The 14,539-nt window shown below is 31.3% G+C and overlaps 2 protein-coding genes across 6 annotated transcripts in view; one reads left to right on the top strand and one right to left on the bottom strand.

Moving 5' to 3' along the window:
• LOC118184543 (serine/threonine-protein kinase PAK 2-like) overlaps positions 1-625 on the bottom strand; it is a 135,101-nt gene extending 134,476 nt beyond the window's left edge. For both annotated transcript variants that reach the window (XM_035354251.2, XM_085823388.1), the window contains exon 1: positions 469-625. The gene's annotated coding sequence lies outside the window, so the exon portion shown is untranslated. The remainder of the gene's footprint in view (positions 1-468) is intronic.
• A 497-nt stretch (positions 626-1,122) lies between these two features.
• The window catches only part of Uvrag (UV-resistance associated gene), an 83,796-nt gene continuing 70,379 nt past the window's right edge, over positions 1,123-14,539 (top strand). The window contains exons 1-3 of one of the 4 annotated variants that reach the window (XM_035354266.2): positions 1,123-1,226; positions 1,873-1,991; positions 6,517-6,625. In XM_035354266.2, the coding sequence (XP_035210157.1) occupies positions 1,923-1,991; positions 6,517-6,625 (178 nt within the window). In that variant the 5' untranslated portion in view covers positions 1,123-1,226; positions 1,873-1,922. The other 3 variants (XM_035354271.2, XM_035354279.2, XM_085823377.1) reach the window with 3 other exon arrangements.

Raw genomic sequence — 14,539 nt, 5'->3', positions numbered from 1 at the left:
TGAATCCTATAGGAAAAAGCATTTAATAACAACCTAAAAGTTAGTATGATTCATTCATTTTTACAGGTGGAGTATGTCATTAAGTACACGAAATATTTGCAAAATAAAATAAATAATTTTAAAATGTTCATACTTTACGCAACTAACAATTTTTAACGAATGAAAAAAGCACTACATAAGCAAACGTACATAACATGGTAAAATATAATATCTATATAATTTTAACAGGAATATAAATATAAATAATTTTATTTATACTTAATATGCATTTATGAAACATTTTCTTTGCACCACGCTCTTGAATAATCGATTATGAAACACATATATTTTACGAATCGAAATATTAAAATTGTTAAGTTATAGTTATTTACATTATTTTAAGCGTGAAATGCAAAACTGAAAAGGTGATGTCAAAATTAGAGAGGTATTTAATCTACAATTTATGAACAGAATGATAAAACTACTAACACTTCGTTAATCTGTAATTAAATAAGACTTTCAAAAAGTCTTTTTCCTAAATTAAAACGAAAACGTAATTATACATTTAATTTTTTTAAAAACACCAACATTCCCATCAACCGGTAAACAGCACCATTAACCCCCCGCGTTGCCAAGATCTTGAAAACTCCACTTTCTTGAAGTTTACATGTGGTAACAATGATTTATCTGATTCTCGTTGTAAAATAATTACATCACTGATAACTATAAAGAATAGAACCATTTAATATAATAGTAAAATCTGAATGTGAGAAATCACGAGCAGCTGAACAATTTTACCATCGACACAGCAGCAGCAAATAAAACTGCTTCAAATGTTTAATTTTAATTAAAAGAATGAGTCTGCCTGATTATTCAGAAACTTATTATGAGCTACAAGAAAGTTTTCTAGTAATTTCGACATTTTTGGGTCTTTCAGTAAAGTAATATAATTAATTTAAATTAATATGGCTTCATGTGTAACTATCAATAATATATATCTGATTCATAAATCTCCGTAATTGTTCAATAACTTCAGTTTAAAAGCAGACACTTTCCAAGTTGTATATAATGATTTTTAGACAGCTACCATTAAATTACTTATTTTGTTGCCAAGTATTAAACATGTATTAGATTGATTATAAATGGCAACAATCAACTTCTACTCTATGGAAGGGTGTTTCGTATCGTCTGTATTTTGATAAATGATAATTCAAAATAACGTGACCGAATGGCTGTTTCTGTTCGAAGTGTGTAGATATTACAGTTAACAGTGGCTTGTTAATTTTGATCATGTATTAGTAGAAAATTTTACTTTTTACAGCCTAGTATAATTAACTTCATTCTTTTCTGTCGTTTATTTTCCCTGTTGGTCTATATTTAACATTTTTACGATTTTATATTACGAATACAAATTGTGGCCTGTTATAGAAATCTGATTAGCTTACATATTCATTAGCGAATAAAGAGAACATAATTTTGAAATATTAAATATTTTTTATGTAAATATCATTATATACAAGCCAATTTATTCTTTAATTACAACGAAGAATGGAAAGACTTGTAGATGCAGATCATCTGTATGTTGTTTACATTTTAGAGTTTTATTTATATCTGATAATGTGATTAAAACTCCTACAAATTACACGTTTTCTAAACTTTTTATTGTTAATTTACTTTAAGTAAAAGCGTAGTTTTATTTAAATTTACTGTATTTTTAAATACGTTTCCAGTGAATTTTTTCCACTTAAGCGACAATTATTCTATGCTATATACTATTAGGCTGCATTGTTTTCTATAGATATATTTATTTTGTCTTATAAAATGTGTAAAGCTTTGCCTTTATTTAACCTACTTCTTTGGAAAATGATAACATGCTTCCCACTTTTTATTTAGGTATGAAAAGTGAAATATGTTAGACTGTTGTACTTTATGTTTTCCTGGAAATGGCAGTATCAGAATATCATCTTGATACAAGAATACGGCGACGGCATGTTCCTCTCATTACCCAACAGGTGAAATTTATATATTAATTCATTTCATTTAGATATTGTATTTCATTTCACAATCCTCCTTTCTTTAATTAATTTTATCACCTGAAAATCGAGAGGGGAAAATTATGTGAATAGTTGTAATTTCTGAAGTTACAGTAAGAATATAAGAAATGAAAAAAGTAGTCATAGATAAACTACAGGTAACTATCACAATGATATTTCTTTAAAAGAAATCCACATTCCAATGAGAATATGTAATAGCAGAACCAGCACAAAGGTGAGGAACTTGCTTCAGGTAAATGGATAGCAGGGGTATTAGATTAAATATAAAAAATTAGAAATGGTTTTTAAAAAAGAAATTAAGACTTTCAATTTTGCAAACCATCATCATTTTAAAAAACTGTATTTAATAGCAATAAAAAGCATGCTACATCTTGACACTGTGTTCCATTCCGAGTGCTACAAGTTCAACTATTTTATTTTCGTTAATCATCTTTCTTAATCAGTTCGTCATGTTCAGACAGGCTATTGTCCTTTCATTATATGTTTGACTCACTATAGTATATAAAACAATAAGTTACTTGGAACTGATGTTTGTTTTTAATTCTAAATACCATTAGTGTTTCTGTAAAAAATTTAAAGTATGTATTATTTATTTAAATATTTGTAATACTTTAAAGTTATTTTAATTCGATTTTGGGGATTTTTATACTTTATGACCTTCATTGTACTCTAGTTGGACTACTGTATTAAAATAATTCTTTTTTAAACTTTTGATTCTTCATTTCTGACTGGTGAAAAAAGATCGTGGAACTATGGTAATTATAGAGATTTAAGGAGCTGTAAAATTTTCTAAAGATAATTCATAGTTTTAGTTCAACCATATCCAGATTCAAAAACTATATTAAGAATATTTTTAATATTTTTAATCACTTTGCTAACAAGAAAGAAACATTGGTTTTTTGCTAATAAGAAAGAAACATTGGTATGTTATTCAAAATTTGATGGCCTTAGGGGTGCTACTTTGGTAGCACCGTTCTAGGTACCGTTGTTTTATCACAATGCAAGAAATATGCATGCATTTATGCAGATTCTTCATTACCTAATTTATTTAAATATAATACATGGCTGCAATATTTGGTGGGGACAAATTAAAAAGTGATTCGCTGTTTATAGTGAATCAACGCAAAATGCCAAAACAAAATTAATAGCCCTTTTGGGTTGCCCCTTTGGGCTAAAAAGAAAGAAAGAGAAATGGAGAAAAAAGAAGGAAAGAAAAACTTACTCCAGTGCATACTGACAGGTTTTTTCATAAATTACTTATTTAGTGGAATGTGTTATTGATGTGGCTTGAATTATTTTTGTTGTGTAATAGAGTATTGCGAAAAGAGAGACCAGAAAAGGAAACATCTTATAGCTTCAGAAGAACAGTCTGTTGGTCTGAAGTAACTTCCAAAGTAACATTTGGAATCATGAACACTTAAAATACAAATAACCATGTACAAAACACTGAAATTTGCTAATGTGAAATTGCTGGCCAATGACAGTATACGGTGATATCTAATAAAAAATGCTAAAGCACTGTATTGTGAAAATTCTTGGAAAATGGTTATAGAATTTCTTTTTTGAAGCATTTGGATGTTTTATTGGTTTAAAAACCTGTTCTTTCACCAATTTGCTCACTTTTGTTAAAGGCCAGCATTATGTATCTGCGAGCTATCTTCTCATGTTTTAGTCCATGCCATACATAAGGCAGTAAATGATTTACTCCACCATTCATGAATATTATGGGTTTTCTGTTCAATAACATGAATACTGGGAATATCAGTATTTCAAATATTTGTAGTGAACAAATTAATATTTTTTAATATTATTTAACTAAATAATCATGTAATTAAATAGTATACTTTTTGTTAATTGAAGGAAGGGTGTTCATTTTTTAATTCATTTATTCGCGTGAGTGTTAATAAATCATTTTAAGCTTGTTGTCTCTGATCTGGGTCACTAGAAACATAAACAATGTAGTTTGTAAAAAATTTAGTAATATAATGCAGATTTAGACTGTTTCAAACTAATTCTTATCAACTAGTAATCTTGACAGCTGTTATAATCTGTTAAGCAACAAAAATGATAATGATTTAATGGTAGGGCATACTGAAACATTTTGAAATTTATTGATCTAACATGTGTACATTTAGTCTCCTCTTTCATTTTAGGAATAAGATGTTCAGATTTGTATCTTAAAATACATTAACATTTCTTTTCATGTTTCAGCATAAAGCTTTATTATAACGTTATGTTACTTGTCTTTGAATCTGTAGAACTGTTTAATTCAGTATTTTCTTAAAGTTTCATTATATTCTTCTTTAATGTCAATTTATTTGACACTTTTTGTTTGATCTTTGGATTATGGTAACTTGGCGATAATTTGGCGACCAACTCTGCTACAGCAAACCTCTATTTTTTTTCGCCGCCATTTTGTCTTCACAAAGTAAAGACATGTTTCTTTTCTTTTTATTTACTCAACACTTTTTCCAACAATCTACTAGCCGAATTACACTTATGCTAGAAATTTTATGCAACAAAACTGCTTAATCATGACAAATATTAACTGCAAAATTGGGAAAAAGTGCACAATCGCAAATTCCTTGTGTGTTTTTCAGAATAGCACATACACGTAAACCATTTACACGTCGACTTATTTTTACTTAAAAAAAAACATCCCAGAATTGCAAAAAAATGGCATTGCACACACTCTTAACTTTATCCATCTACACTGCTATTTTCTCATAAATTACAAAAATTTGCTCGAAAATGCAGGAAAATTTTCTTAATCTTTAAACTCGGTAAAAAGCACATATATGAAATTACCTGATCGTGAAAAAGTATATACCCTTTCCAAGAATGAACATTTCCACGTATAAAATAAATAAAATATCCAAAAGCTTTTACCTCTAAATTATCTATTATAAACGTCACCAACGAATTTATATGCAAACATTAAAAATAGTTACAAATACTTAGTGTCAAATATTTAAATTATTTCCATACACGTTTACTTCAACTGAAACATATACCACATTCCTACAAACATAAAATTCACAAAATAACTATCATTTAATTAAAATATCACTAAACCATGTACACGTCGACTTATTTTTACTTAAAAAAAACATCCCAGAATTGCACAAAAATGGCATTGCGCACACTCCTCACTATATCCATGTACACTGCTTTTTTGTCATAAATTAGAAAAATTTCACAAAAGTGCATGAAAATTTTGTGAATCTTTAAATCCGGTAAAAAGCACATATATGAAATTACCTGATCGCGAAAAAGTATATACCCTTTCCAAGAATGAACATTTCCACGTATAAAATAAATAAAATATCCAAAAGCTTTTACCTCTAAATTATCTATTATATTATAAACGTCACCAACAAATTTATATGCAAACATTAAAAATAGTTACAAATACTTAGTGTCAAATATTTAAATTATTTCCATACACGTTTACTTCAACTGAAACGTATACCAAATTCCTACAAACATAAAATTCACAAAATAACTATCATTTAATTAAAATATAACTAAACCATGTACACGTCGACTTATTTTTACTTAAAAAACATCCCAGAATTGCACAAAAATGGCATTGCGCACATTCTTCACTATATCCATGTACACTGCTTTTTTCTCATAAATTAGAAAAATTTCACGAAAATGCATGAAAATACTCAACGCATACTACTCAAGCGTATTCCAAAATACTACAAACATGTAACTCACGATCATTAAATTAAAATATAATTAAATTAAAATATAAATAAGTACATACATTAAATTAATAAAAATTGGATTTCAATCCTAATTACTTTAAACTAAATCATTGTTAATAACAATATTCCAATAATACCATATTAATTTATTTACTCCTTACATTTAGAACAATGCATAAAAATAATATCCTCAAATGATTAAAAATACTAACTTACCTAATCTTCTTCAGAATCTTCATTACGTGGCACGCACACTTCCCTACAGAAAGAGTTCCAATCGGCTGCAGTACTACTGCTAATTTCTAAATCCGAAATCCAGTAGTCAACTGGCAGTCTATTCACCAAGTAATAAAAATTAATAAAATTTCACCCATACTCAAACTACTTTCAGCAAACCATGTACCCTTCCTTGCACTCCAAATTTAGAATTCACTTTACATAGCGCCATGCAATCCGAAAATTAATCAACACTATTTCACACAACACACAATCAAGCTTAATACAAAATAATTTTTCCAAATTTACCCCCTTTTCCGATTAAAGAACTGTAATTCGTCCATTAATGTCACATGACATATCTCATGATCTCTCATTTCCCTCACACAAAATAATGCGTAATCGGAACTGAGTACTTCTCACATTATTACCAAAGTCCTAGGTAGTATCCTTTATCGCCTCCAAAATGTCGCCAAACTACCTGTTACCATATTCCAAAGATAAGCCCACTTTTTTCTATTTATAACTTCTGTCATAATTTTATTTTACAGCGCCGATTACGTCACTTGAGAAGCATATCTGCTAGAAACATAACTTTGAATACAAATGTCAGAGATTTTGCTTTAGCTTTCACTTTGCATAAAAGGCCAGTTTCACCAGGTACGGCTTTAATAAGACTCATATTTACATGTTAAAATGTTTTTAAAACTGATTTATAAATTTATAATTACTGTGAGACAAATGTTATTTTTGTTTCTGTACTAATATAAGGCTAATTTTCTTGGATCATTTTTCTTAAAATAAAATTTTGGTAAAACTGAATATTATGGTCCAGTTTGGCACGTTTTCAAAAAATCACGAAATTGGTTATTTTCGTATGTTTTAGAAAATCCCTAACTCATTATATTGACATATTAGATGGTTGCAAATTTGAATTAATTCTGTAAACATGCAAAAAATGGGGAAAGTGCAGAATCACCCACTGTTTGGCATGTTTTTAAGAATTGCACATTCTCAGCATCCATGTACATATTGACCTATTTTAACTTAAAAAACATTCCATGATTGCACAAAAATGGCATTGTGCACTCCCTTGACTTTATCTATGTACACATTGTAATAAAATTTACTTCAAACATTTGTGAGATGTTTATATTTAACATTTTTAGATTTTTTATGACCTTTTTATTTTATTTTTTTTCAAATAAAATTTTGTTTTTAATTATAGCTGTTTGTCATATGCAGCATTTGTAGACTTCAGAATGTTGGATTTATTTATATTCCTTTAACACATGTGCTATAGGAAATCTTCATGATGCTTCGTTTGTCTTCTGCTTCCTTTTTAATCATTTGCATTTTATAGAATAAACATTATACATAAGTTTTGCATTTGTTCAATTTCATGGAATGCATTCAGTCATGTATGTATATATTATTACATCAGACAGACATCAGCTCTTAATTTTGTATCAGTAAATAAATGATTATAACTATCAATTTTACCTTTATGTTCTCCTTTAAAATTCTGTGTTTGAAGATAAAGAAAATTTTATACAATGTAATAATTTATTATGCACTTTATTTATATTGCAATTTATCAATTTTTGATTAAAAGTAAATTAATCTTTTTTACTCCAAAATCGTAAACCCTCATGTAGAAAGAATCTGATTTCCATTGGAAATAAATTACTATTTTAGGAGAAGGCCATTGCAAACATCTTTTACAGCCCTATCCCCAATTCCAGCAAAAGGCAAAAATATACGGGAGAAATGCCAAAGATAATAAATGGAAAAATTATTAAAAATGCATAATGATAAACTTAAAGTGGAAGGTTATCTTTGATGCTCTCTTTATTGCACAAGAACTGGAACTCGCACTTAGACAAATTAAATTGAAGAAATCTTCTGGTTTAGATAATATCCATACAGAGTTTCTTATCCATCTGGGCAGTGAGGAAAGAAAAACATTATTGAATGTCTTTTATCAAGTATGGGAGTAAGCTCAGATTCTCGCACATTGGAGAAGAGTGATTGTTATTTCAGTTCTAAAGAGAAATAAGAACCCTGGACAGCTATCGGCGCATTTTGCTTATGAGTATTCTTACAAAAACTATGGAAAGGCTTGTGGTAAACCATTTGAACTGGTATCTTGAGGAATATAGTATTAGTATTTTAGCTGTAGAACAGGCTAGTTCCCGAAGTAATAGATCAACTTGTCAGCAGGCGACAAAATCCAGACAGTTTAAAGGATGCTTGGATAACAGAAGCATTTTGCCAGCTGTCTCTGTTGACTTTAAAGGGGCTTATGATTCTTTCTCGAAGGAAAGCTCTACCAGAAGCTTCTGAGTATTTCATCAAAGGTCTCTCACAAGCAGGGTAAAATTTGGAGATTTCTTCTCCAAATATTTTAATTTACAAACTGGAACTGAACTCAGAGATCAGTTGTTAGTTGCACCTTGTTTAATATATATGTCAATGATCTAGTTTCTTCTCTTAAATTACACCTGGTATTAATTATCTACTATTTGCTAATAATTTGATAATCTGGTCTCAGGCTCCAAACTATTGTGAAAAAATGTATTGAAAGTCAGTTAAATAACGCCCTGCAGGTACTCTTAAACTAATGTGAAAAATATATGACTGGGAATTTGGAAAAGACAGCTTCACAATTTTTCCTCTAACCCATGAAATTTTTTGCCTAAAGCTAAAGTACCAAGATACTTTGATTGCCAATGTTTTTTGGGAGTGACAATGCAGGTGATAATAAATTAAGTTAAAAGTTTCATGTTGAGCAGCTTACCAACATTGTCAAATGGACTTAGTATTCTGAAGCATTCAACAGGAAGTATTTGAGGGAGCACTCAGTCCGCGCTTAACATTGTATTTAATACTTATATCCTTTCTGCCTTTAATGACCTATTGTTATGAAACTCTCATCGCAGCCTCACAATCGGTGATTAATAAACTTGAAGTGGTGCAAAATCAAGCTCTTTGCTTGATTACAGGATTTGTGAAGTCCACACTTATCGATGCAATGTTGTTGTTGACAAGAATGATATTCCAAGATATTACCAAGAATATATCTTCCAAGATATTACCGTCTTTTTCCGAAAATAAGACACTGTCTTACTTTCTTTTTTGGTCCAAAATACGTGCTAGGGCTTATTTTCGGGGAAGGGCAAAAATAAAAGTATATTTATATATTTTTATTTAATATTTATTTTACACAGAATACAGAAATTTAAATTTATTCAATTACAGTCATGTCATCTTCTTCTGGAACATCGTCATAAATAAAATTCTGAATTATATTCTGATTTTCTTCCAAATCCATTTCCTGTTGAATCATTAGTCCGAATCTCTTATGTCTTGCGATATAGTTATCGTCGTATGTGTCTCGGGGGTTCAGCCCAAATTTCACCCCGACGAGAGTTTGCCGATGCCTTTCCTGTGAACGTATCTCTCTCGGGGCAAACAGTGAACTGATTAAGATAAATTTCAAGAATTAATTTGAAACGAACTGTAGAGGTAAACGATTAATTTCTCGGAATATTTTGTTTCAAACATTTCTCTGAAATACGAGTATTAGGAAAGCTAAACATATTATTACTTAATAAATCAACAGCATTTTTTTAACGAATTCTTTTTGTCACATTATTTTAACTAGGGATTATTTTCGGGGGATGTCTTATTTTCAGAAAAAGACGGTATGAAGGCATTGGTTTTCTATAGAAAGCTATGACTAGCGGATCCCTACTGGAGGGACTGCATTGTCAAGCCTAGAAAATTTAAAACCCAGTGTGTATTTATTCAAAAAGTCTTGGACATTAAGAAAGATCTTGGGATCCTAGCTAATATACAACCAGAAACCCTTTGGAGGTGATTAATATTGATGTAAAGCTAGACCTAGTGGAAACCATCCATAGAAGGAGAGATGTTGCACCAAGTGTTTTGAAATGTCTTGCTTTATGGCCAGATATCTGCTTACTCAGTTTCTGCACATTTATACTGATGGTTCTTAGTTTGACTGACATTTTAACTTTGAGGCTTGTGTGTTTTTGGATAATTTTACTTAGAAGTAAAGTTTAGTATTGTAATCGCAAAAAAAATTTGGATATCGTATTTCAACGAAAATATACATTTTCACCGCTATCGAATGCAATTTAATGATTTTTTTGCGCGACATCTGTATTTAAGAACAGAATGAAAAACTCTTTTCCCCCAAAAAAATTTTAAAACTGATTTAAAATGAATTTTAGGAACTACTCTTATATACACCCTCACTTGGTGACAAATTTCTCGCCAAATATTTTTGGCGATTGGCGAGAATCTCCACAGTGCCATATTACTATCTAAATTTTATGTCTACATTTCAAACTTTAAGTCTAAAATGTCTCCAAAAACGTGGTTTTAGCACATGCGAAAAAAGTTTTAAACAAACAATTTAAGCTAAAAATCCAAAACAAAAACAAAAAATTTAGATAGCAAAAACGTAAAGTCTCTAACCACAAATATTTGGCAAGAATCTATGTATACAGCGATATGTTTTAACTTAAAAAAAATCTACGAATTGCACAATCTAGGCAGCGAACGAATCTACGAACTTCGCACACTTCGCTTTAATAAATTAACATAGCAAAGATAAATTTTAAAGAATACCATGTATAGGGTAAAGAAAAATCTTTTAATAGAAGTTCTTTATGTTTTGCCAAATCGAAACTGTCTGGAAACGCGGAAAAATTTCGCATTCTCTTTCGTAAAGAATGATCAAAATCTAAATATCCGAGCATGGTATTAAATAATAACTCATGTTGTGCCATATTTAAGAAAATTCGTGATCAATAGGATATGACCTAATTTTAGGGCCATAGTTCTTGAAACAGTAAAATAGGACAATATGAGTATGAAATAGGGTATGTATAAATGAGAATTAAACAGTATAAACACAGCTTAAAATCATAATACTAATAAATTATGAACAAATCAGAGAAAGAGGGGCCTACCTAACTTCGGGGCAGTCCTTATAATCCAATATATTTCTTTGCCAATCCAATGTAATCCAAAATCAGAAGAATGGTCAAGTATCACGTAACATCATTCACATATGTCATCCAGCTTGAAGAATATTAAATAGTCATAAAGGCACGTCTTCATTCACATACGTCGGCCACCTTGAAGAAGAATATTAAATCGTCATAAAGGCACGTCTTCATTCACATAAGTCGTCCGCCTTGAAGAAGAATATTAAATAGTCATAAAGGCACGTCTTACCTTTGTTAGCTTTCTGAACGTCTTTAGTGACTGCTGGTGTCTAGGGTTTGATTAACGCATGCACAAAAGGCGGGAAAGGCAACGACCATAGTTGATAACACACATTTATTACTATTCACAAACATAGATTACATTAGAATTACAATTAATGAAATAATATGCGAGTGATCGAGCGACGTCTCCTCCGCTCGCCATCTAGTCCTCGTCCTCTCCCGAAGGCGGGAAACGCATGCTGGTGCAATGCATACGTCACACAATAGGGAATTAGGGAATATCGTGACATAACATTTCCTATTGTTCATAAATTTTTGTAGTAGGACTGCCCCCAAGCTGTCAATTGATGCGTCGGTATGAATTTTGATAGGACTATTTTGATAAAAAATACTTAAAACTAGTTGTTGAGAAAGCAAATATTTTAATCTGTGAAATGCAGCTTTCTGATCAGCATGAAATTGAAAGGGGGTGTCCTTATGAAGGAGATCACTAAGGGGTTTTGCAATGCTAGAATATGAGGAGATGTATTTCCTAAGATATCCCGTTATCCCGTGAGACCGAGAAAGCGTTGGACGTCTTTCGTACTCTTAGGTTTGGGGTAGTTAATTACAGATTCTGTTTTCGAAGGGTAAGGAAAAAGTTTACCATCTTCAACGATATGTCCTAGAAATTCAATTTTTTTTGTGAAGAAATTGACATTTACGAAAATTAATTTCTGTAGACCATATTCACTAGCAATTTTGAGTACTTGATTGAGACGATGAATGGCCTCATTTTCATCTTTGGCAGAAATAACGACATCGTCCATGTAGGGTAAAACATAACCTTTGACAATTAAATCACGAAAAACATAATTTATAAAGCGATGGAATACTGGAGGGCAATTTGAAAGACCAAATGGCATTCGAAGAAACTAGAATTGTCCATTGTGAGTTACAAAAGCTGTATATGGTTTACTTTTGTCCGCTACTGGCACATGAAAAAAGCCGTTACGTAGGTCAAGAGTACTAAAAATTTGGCCGTCTTGAAGTTTATCCAAAATGTCATCAATAAGATTAAGAGGAAAATGATCCTTAATTAAAAGTCGATTAAGTTTCCTATAATCGATGCAAACACGGGATGTACCATCTTTTTTACGCACCACCAGAACTTGACTGGCATATGGAGATGAACAAAGTTCAATAATTTTAAGTTTCAACCATTCATTTATTTGTTTGTCAACAATTTACCGTTCAATGAAAGGAAGGCATCTAGGAGGGTGAAAAATCGGTTTATCATTGGATAGAGTGATATTAAGTTTAATATCTATCGTCTTTGTTTTATTTGGCACATAAGAATTCAGCAAACGTTCTGCCGCTGCATGAGTTTCTTTGGAAACATTTGAACCAATATCAAAAGCTGGAACATCGTCATTTATTGCAAAAATGGAAGATTCAGGAGCAGTTTCAAAGCATTGCTCGGGAGGTTTTGAAAAATATATACCATCTGGTGTAGTAGTTAATTTAACATTTTTAATTACATCACATCCTACAATAAGAGAAAATTGCATAGAATGATTTGGAACAACTCTAATATTAGCAGGAAAGTCCTGGTTATCAATGTTGATAATGGTTTGAAAATAGCCAATAATAGGAATTTTCGAGAATCCGAAACCACTTAACACTCCAGAATTATTTGAAAGTGGTGGGGAACCAAGTTGAATCCATGTGTTTTGGTTCAGTAATGTGACCTCACTTCCAGTGTCAATTAATCCAGAAACTGTGCTATAGAGTATAACGACAGTTTTACACATATTACAGTAAGAGGTTTGTAGTGTATTTACTCTGGCAGGTGGAGTGAAAGACTCATTTGGAGTAGTGGGGCGACAATCCAAAGATTTGTGTCCAAAACGACCACAAGTTAGACACTTTGGGCCAAGAGAACGATTAGGACAGGGCCGTAAGAGGTGTCCGACCTCATTGCAGTTAAAACAAGTTTGTGGTTTAGTTTTAGATGAACCAGTGTATTAAATTTTGTGTCATGTTGTTGTTCTGAATTTTTCCATCCAGTACCACGTCTGTGGCCATTATACGTATTTTTAAAATTTGATGGATGAGAGATATTTGTATGCCTAGTCGTAACTACAGTTTCATAAGTGCGTACTTTTCCTTGAAGTCAGAATATGATTTTGCACCGTAGAGAATAATTTTATCGGATGGGGTACCTAGTATTCCTTGAATGGTATACTGAATGACAGGAGCCTCGTCGATAACACCGTCATCACGATTTGCAATTTCGCGCATTGCGATAAAATATTACATAAAGCTTTTATTCGAGCGCATTTTTCTTCTTTCGAGTTGTTTATGAATTTCAATAGACGTAATGTTATCGGAGAACTCATTAAGTTATAATGTTTTAAACATGTCGTATGAGTTGGGATTCCATTGTGAAAACAAAAAAGTTTTAGCAGTACCCACAACAAGTCGTTTCGCAAAAAACTAATTTTTGCTGGTCGGTAAGATTTGGGAATAATTAGAAATTATCCTCTATATCATTGAAAAAAGCATGGACTGAATAGCAATCATTGCCTGAAAAGTTTCTGCAAATGTTTGAAAGATCTCTCAAAACAAACCAAAAGTAATGACTCATCTCGCGAATCTCGGTGCTGGCCGTCAAAACATCAGAGCGACTCGAATTCAAATTTATTACTTCTGTGTCAGAAGAAAAAACGCGATTTGGGCTTGGCGCCGTGGAGGGAGGGGAAGGGGGAACAGAGAACTTAGACCTACAGGCGTCAGTGCACTGTTAGTGTTTGAAATTGAATGATCGTCATCGGATAAAAAACTAACATCTAGAGAATTGTGAAAAATCCGTCAGATTAGTGAGCTCTTAAAAATTTTTTTCACATAAAACATCTTTATTAGTGGAAGCTTCCAAATGCAATAAATTAGCCTCTGATATGAAATCTGATAAAGAAAAATCTTTTAATAGAAGTTCTTTATGTTTTGCCCATTCGAAACCGTCCGGGAACGTGGCAAAATTTCGCATTCTCTTTCGCGGAGAATGATCAAAATCGGAATATCCGATATCAGAATTAATATAATAAATAATTTAATAACTTGTGTTGTGCCATATTTAAGAGAATTCACGATCAATGGGATATCATCTAATTTTAGGGCCATAGTTCTTGAAACAGTAAAATAGGACAATATGAGTATGAAATAGGGTATGTATGAATGAGAATTAAACAGTATAAACACAGCTTAAAATCGTAATACTAATAAATTATGAACGAATCAGGAAAAAATGGGCCTACCTAACTTCAAGGCA

This window comes from Stegodyphus dumicola, chromosome 1 (genome assembly GCF_044657685.1).
Source record: "Stegodyphus dumicola isolate Sdum_Otavi_A_Nest chromosome 1, ASM4465768v1".
NCBI classification, from domain to species: domain Eukaryota; kingdom Metazoa; phylum Arthropoda; class Arachnida; order Araneae; family Eresidae; genus Stegodyphus; species Stegodyphus dumicola.
Note: the sequence above shows the minus strand (reverse complement) of the source record. Positions and strands in the feature narration are given on the sequence as shown.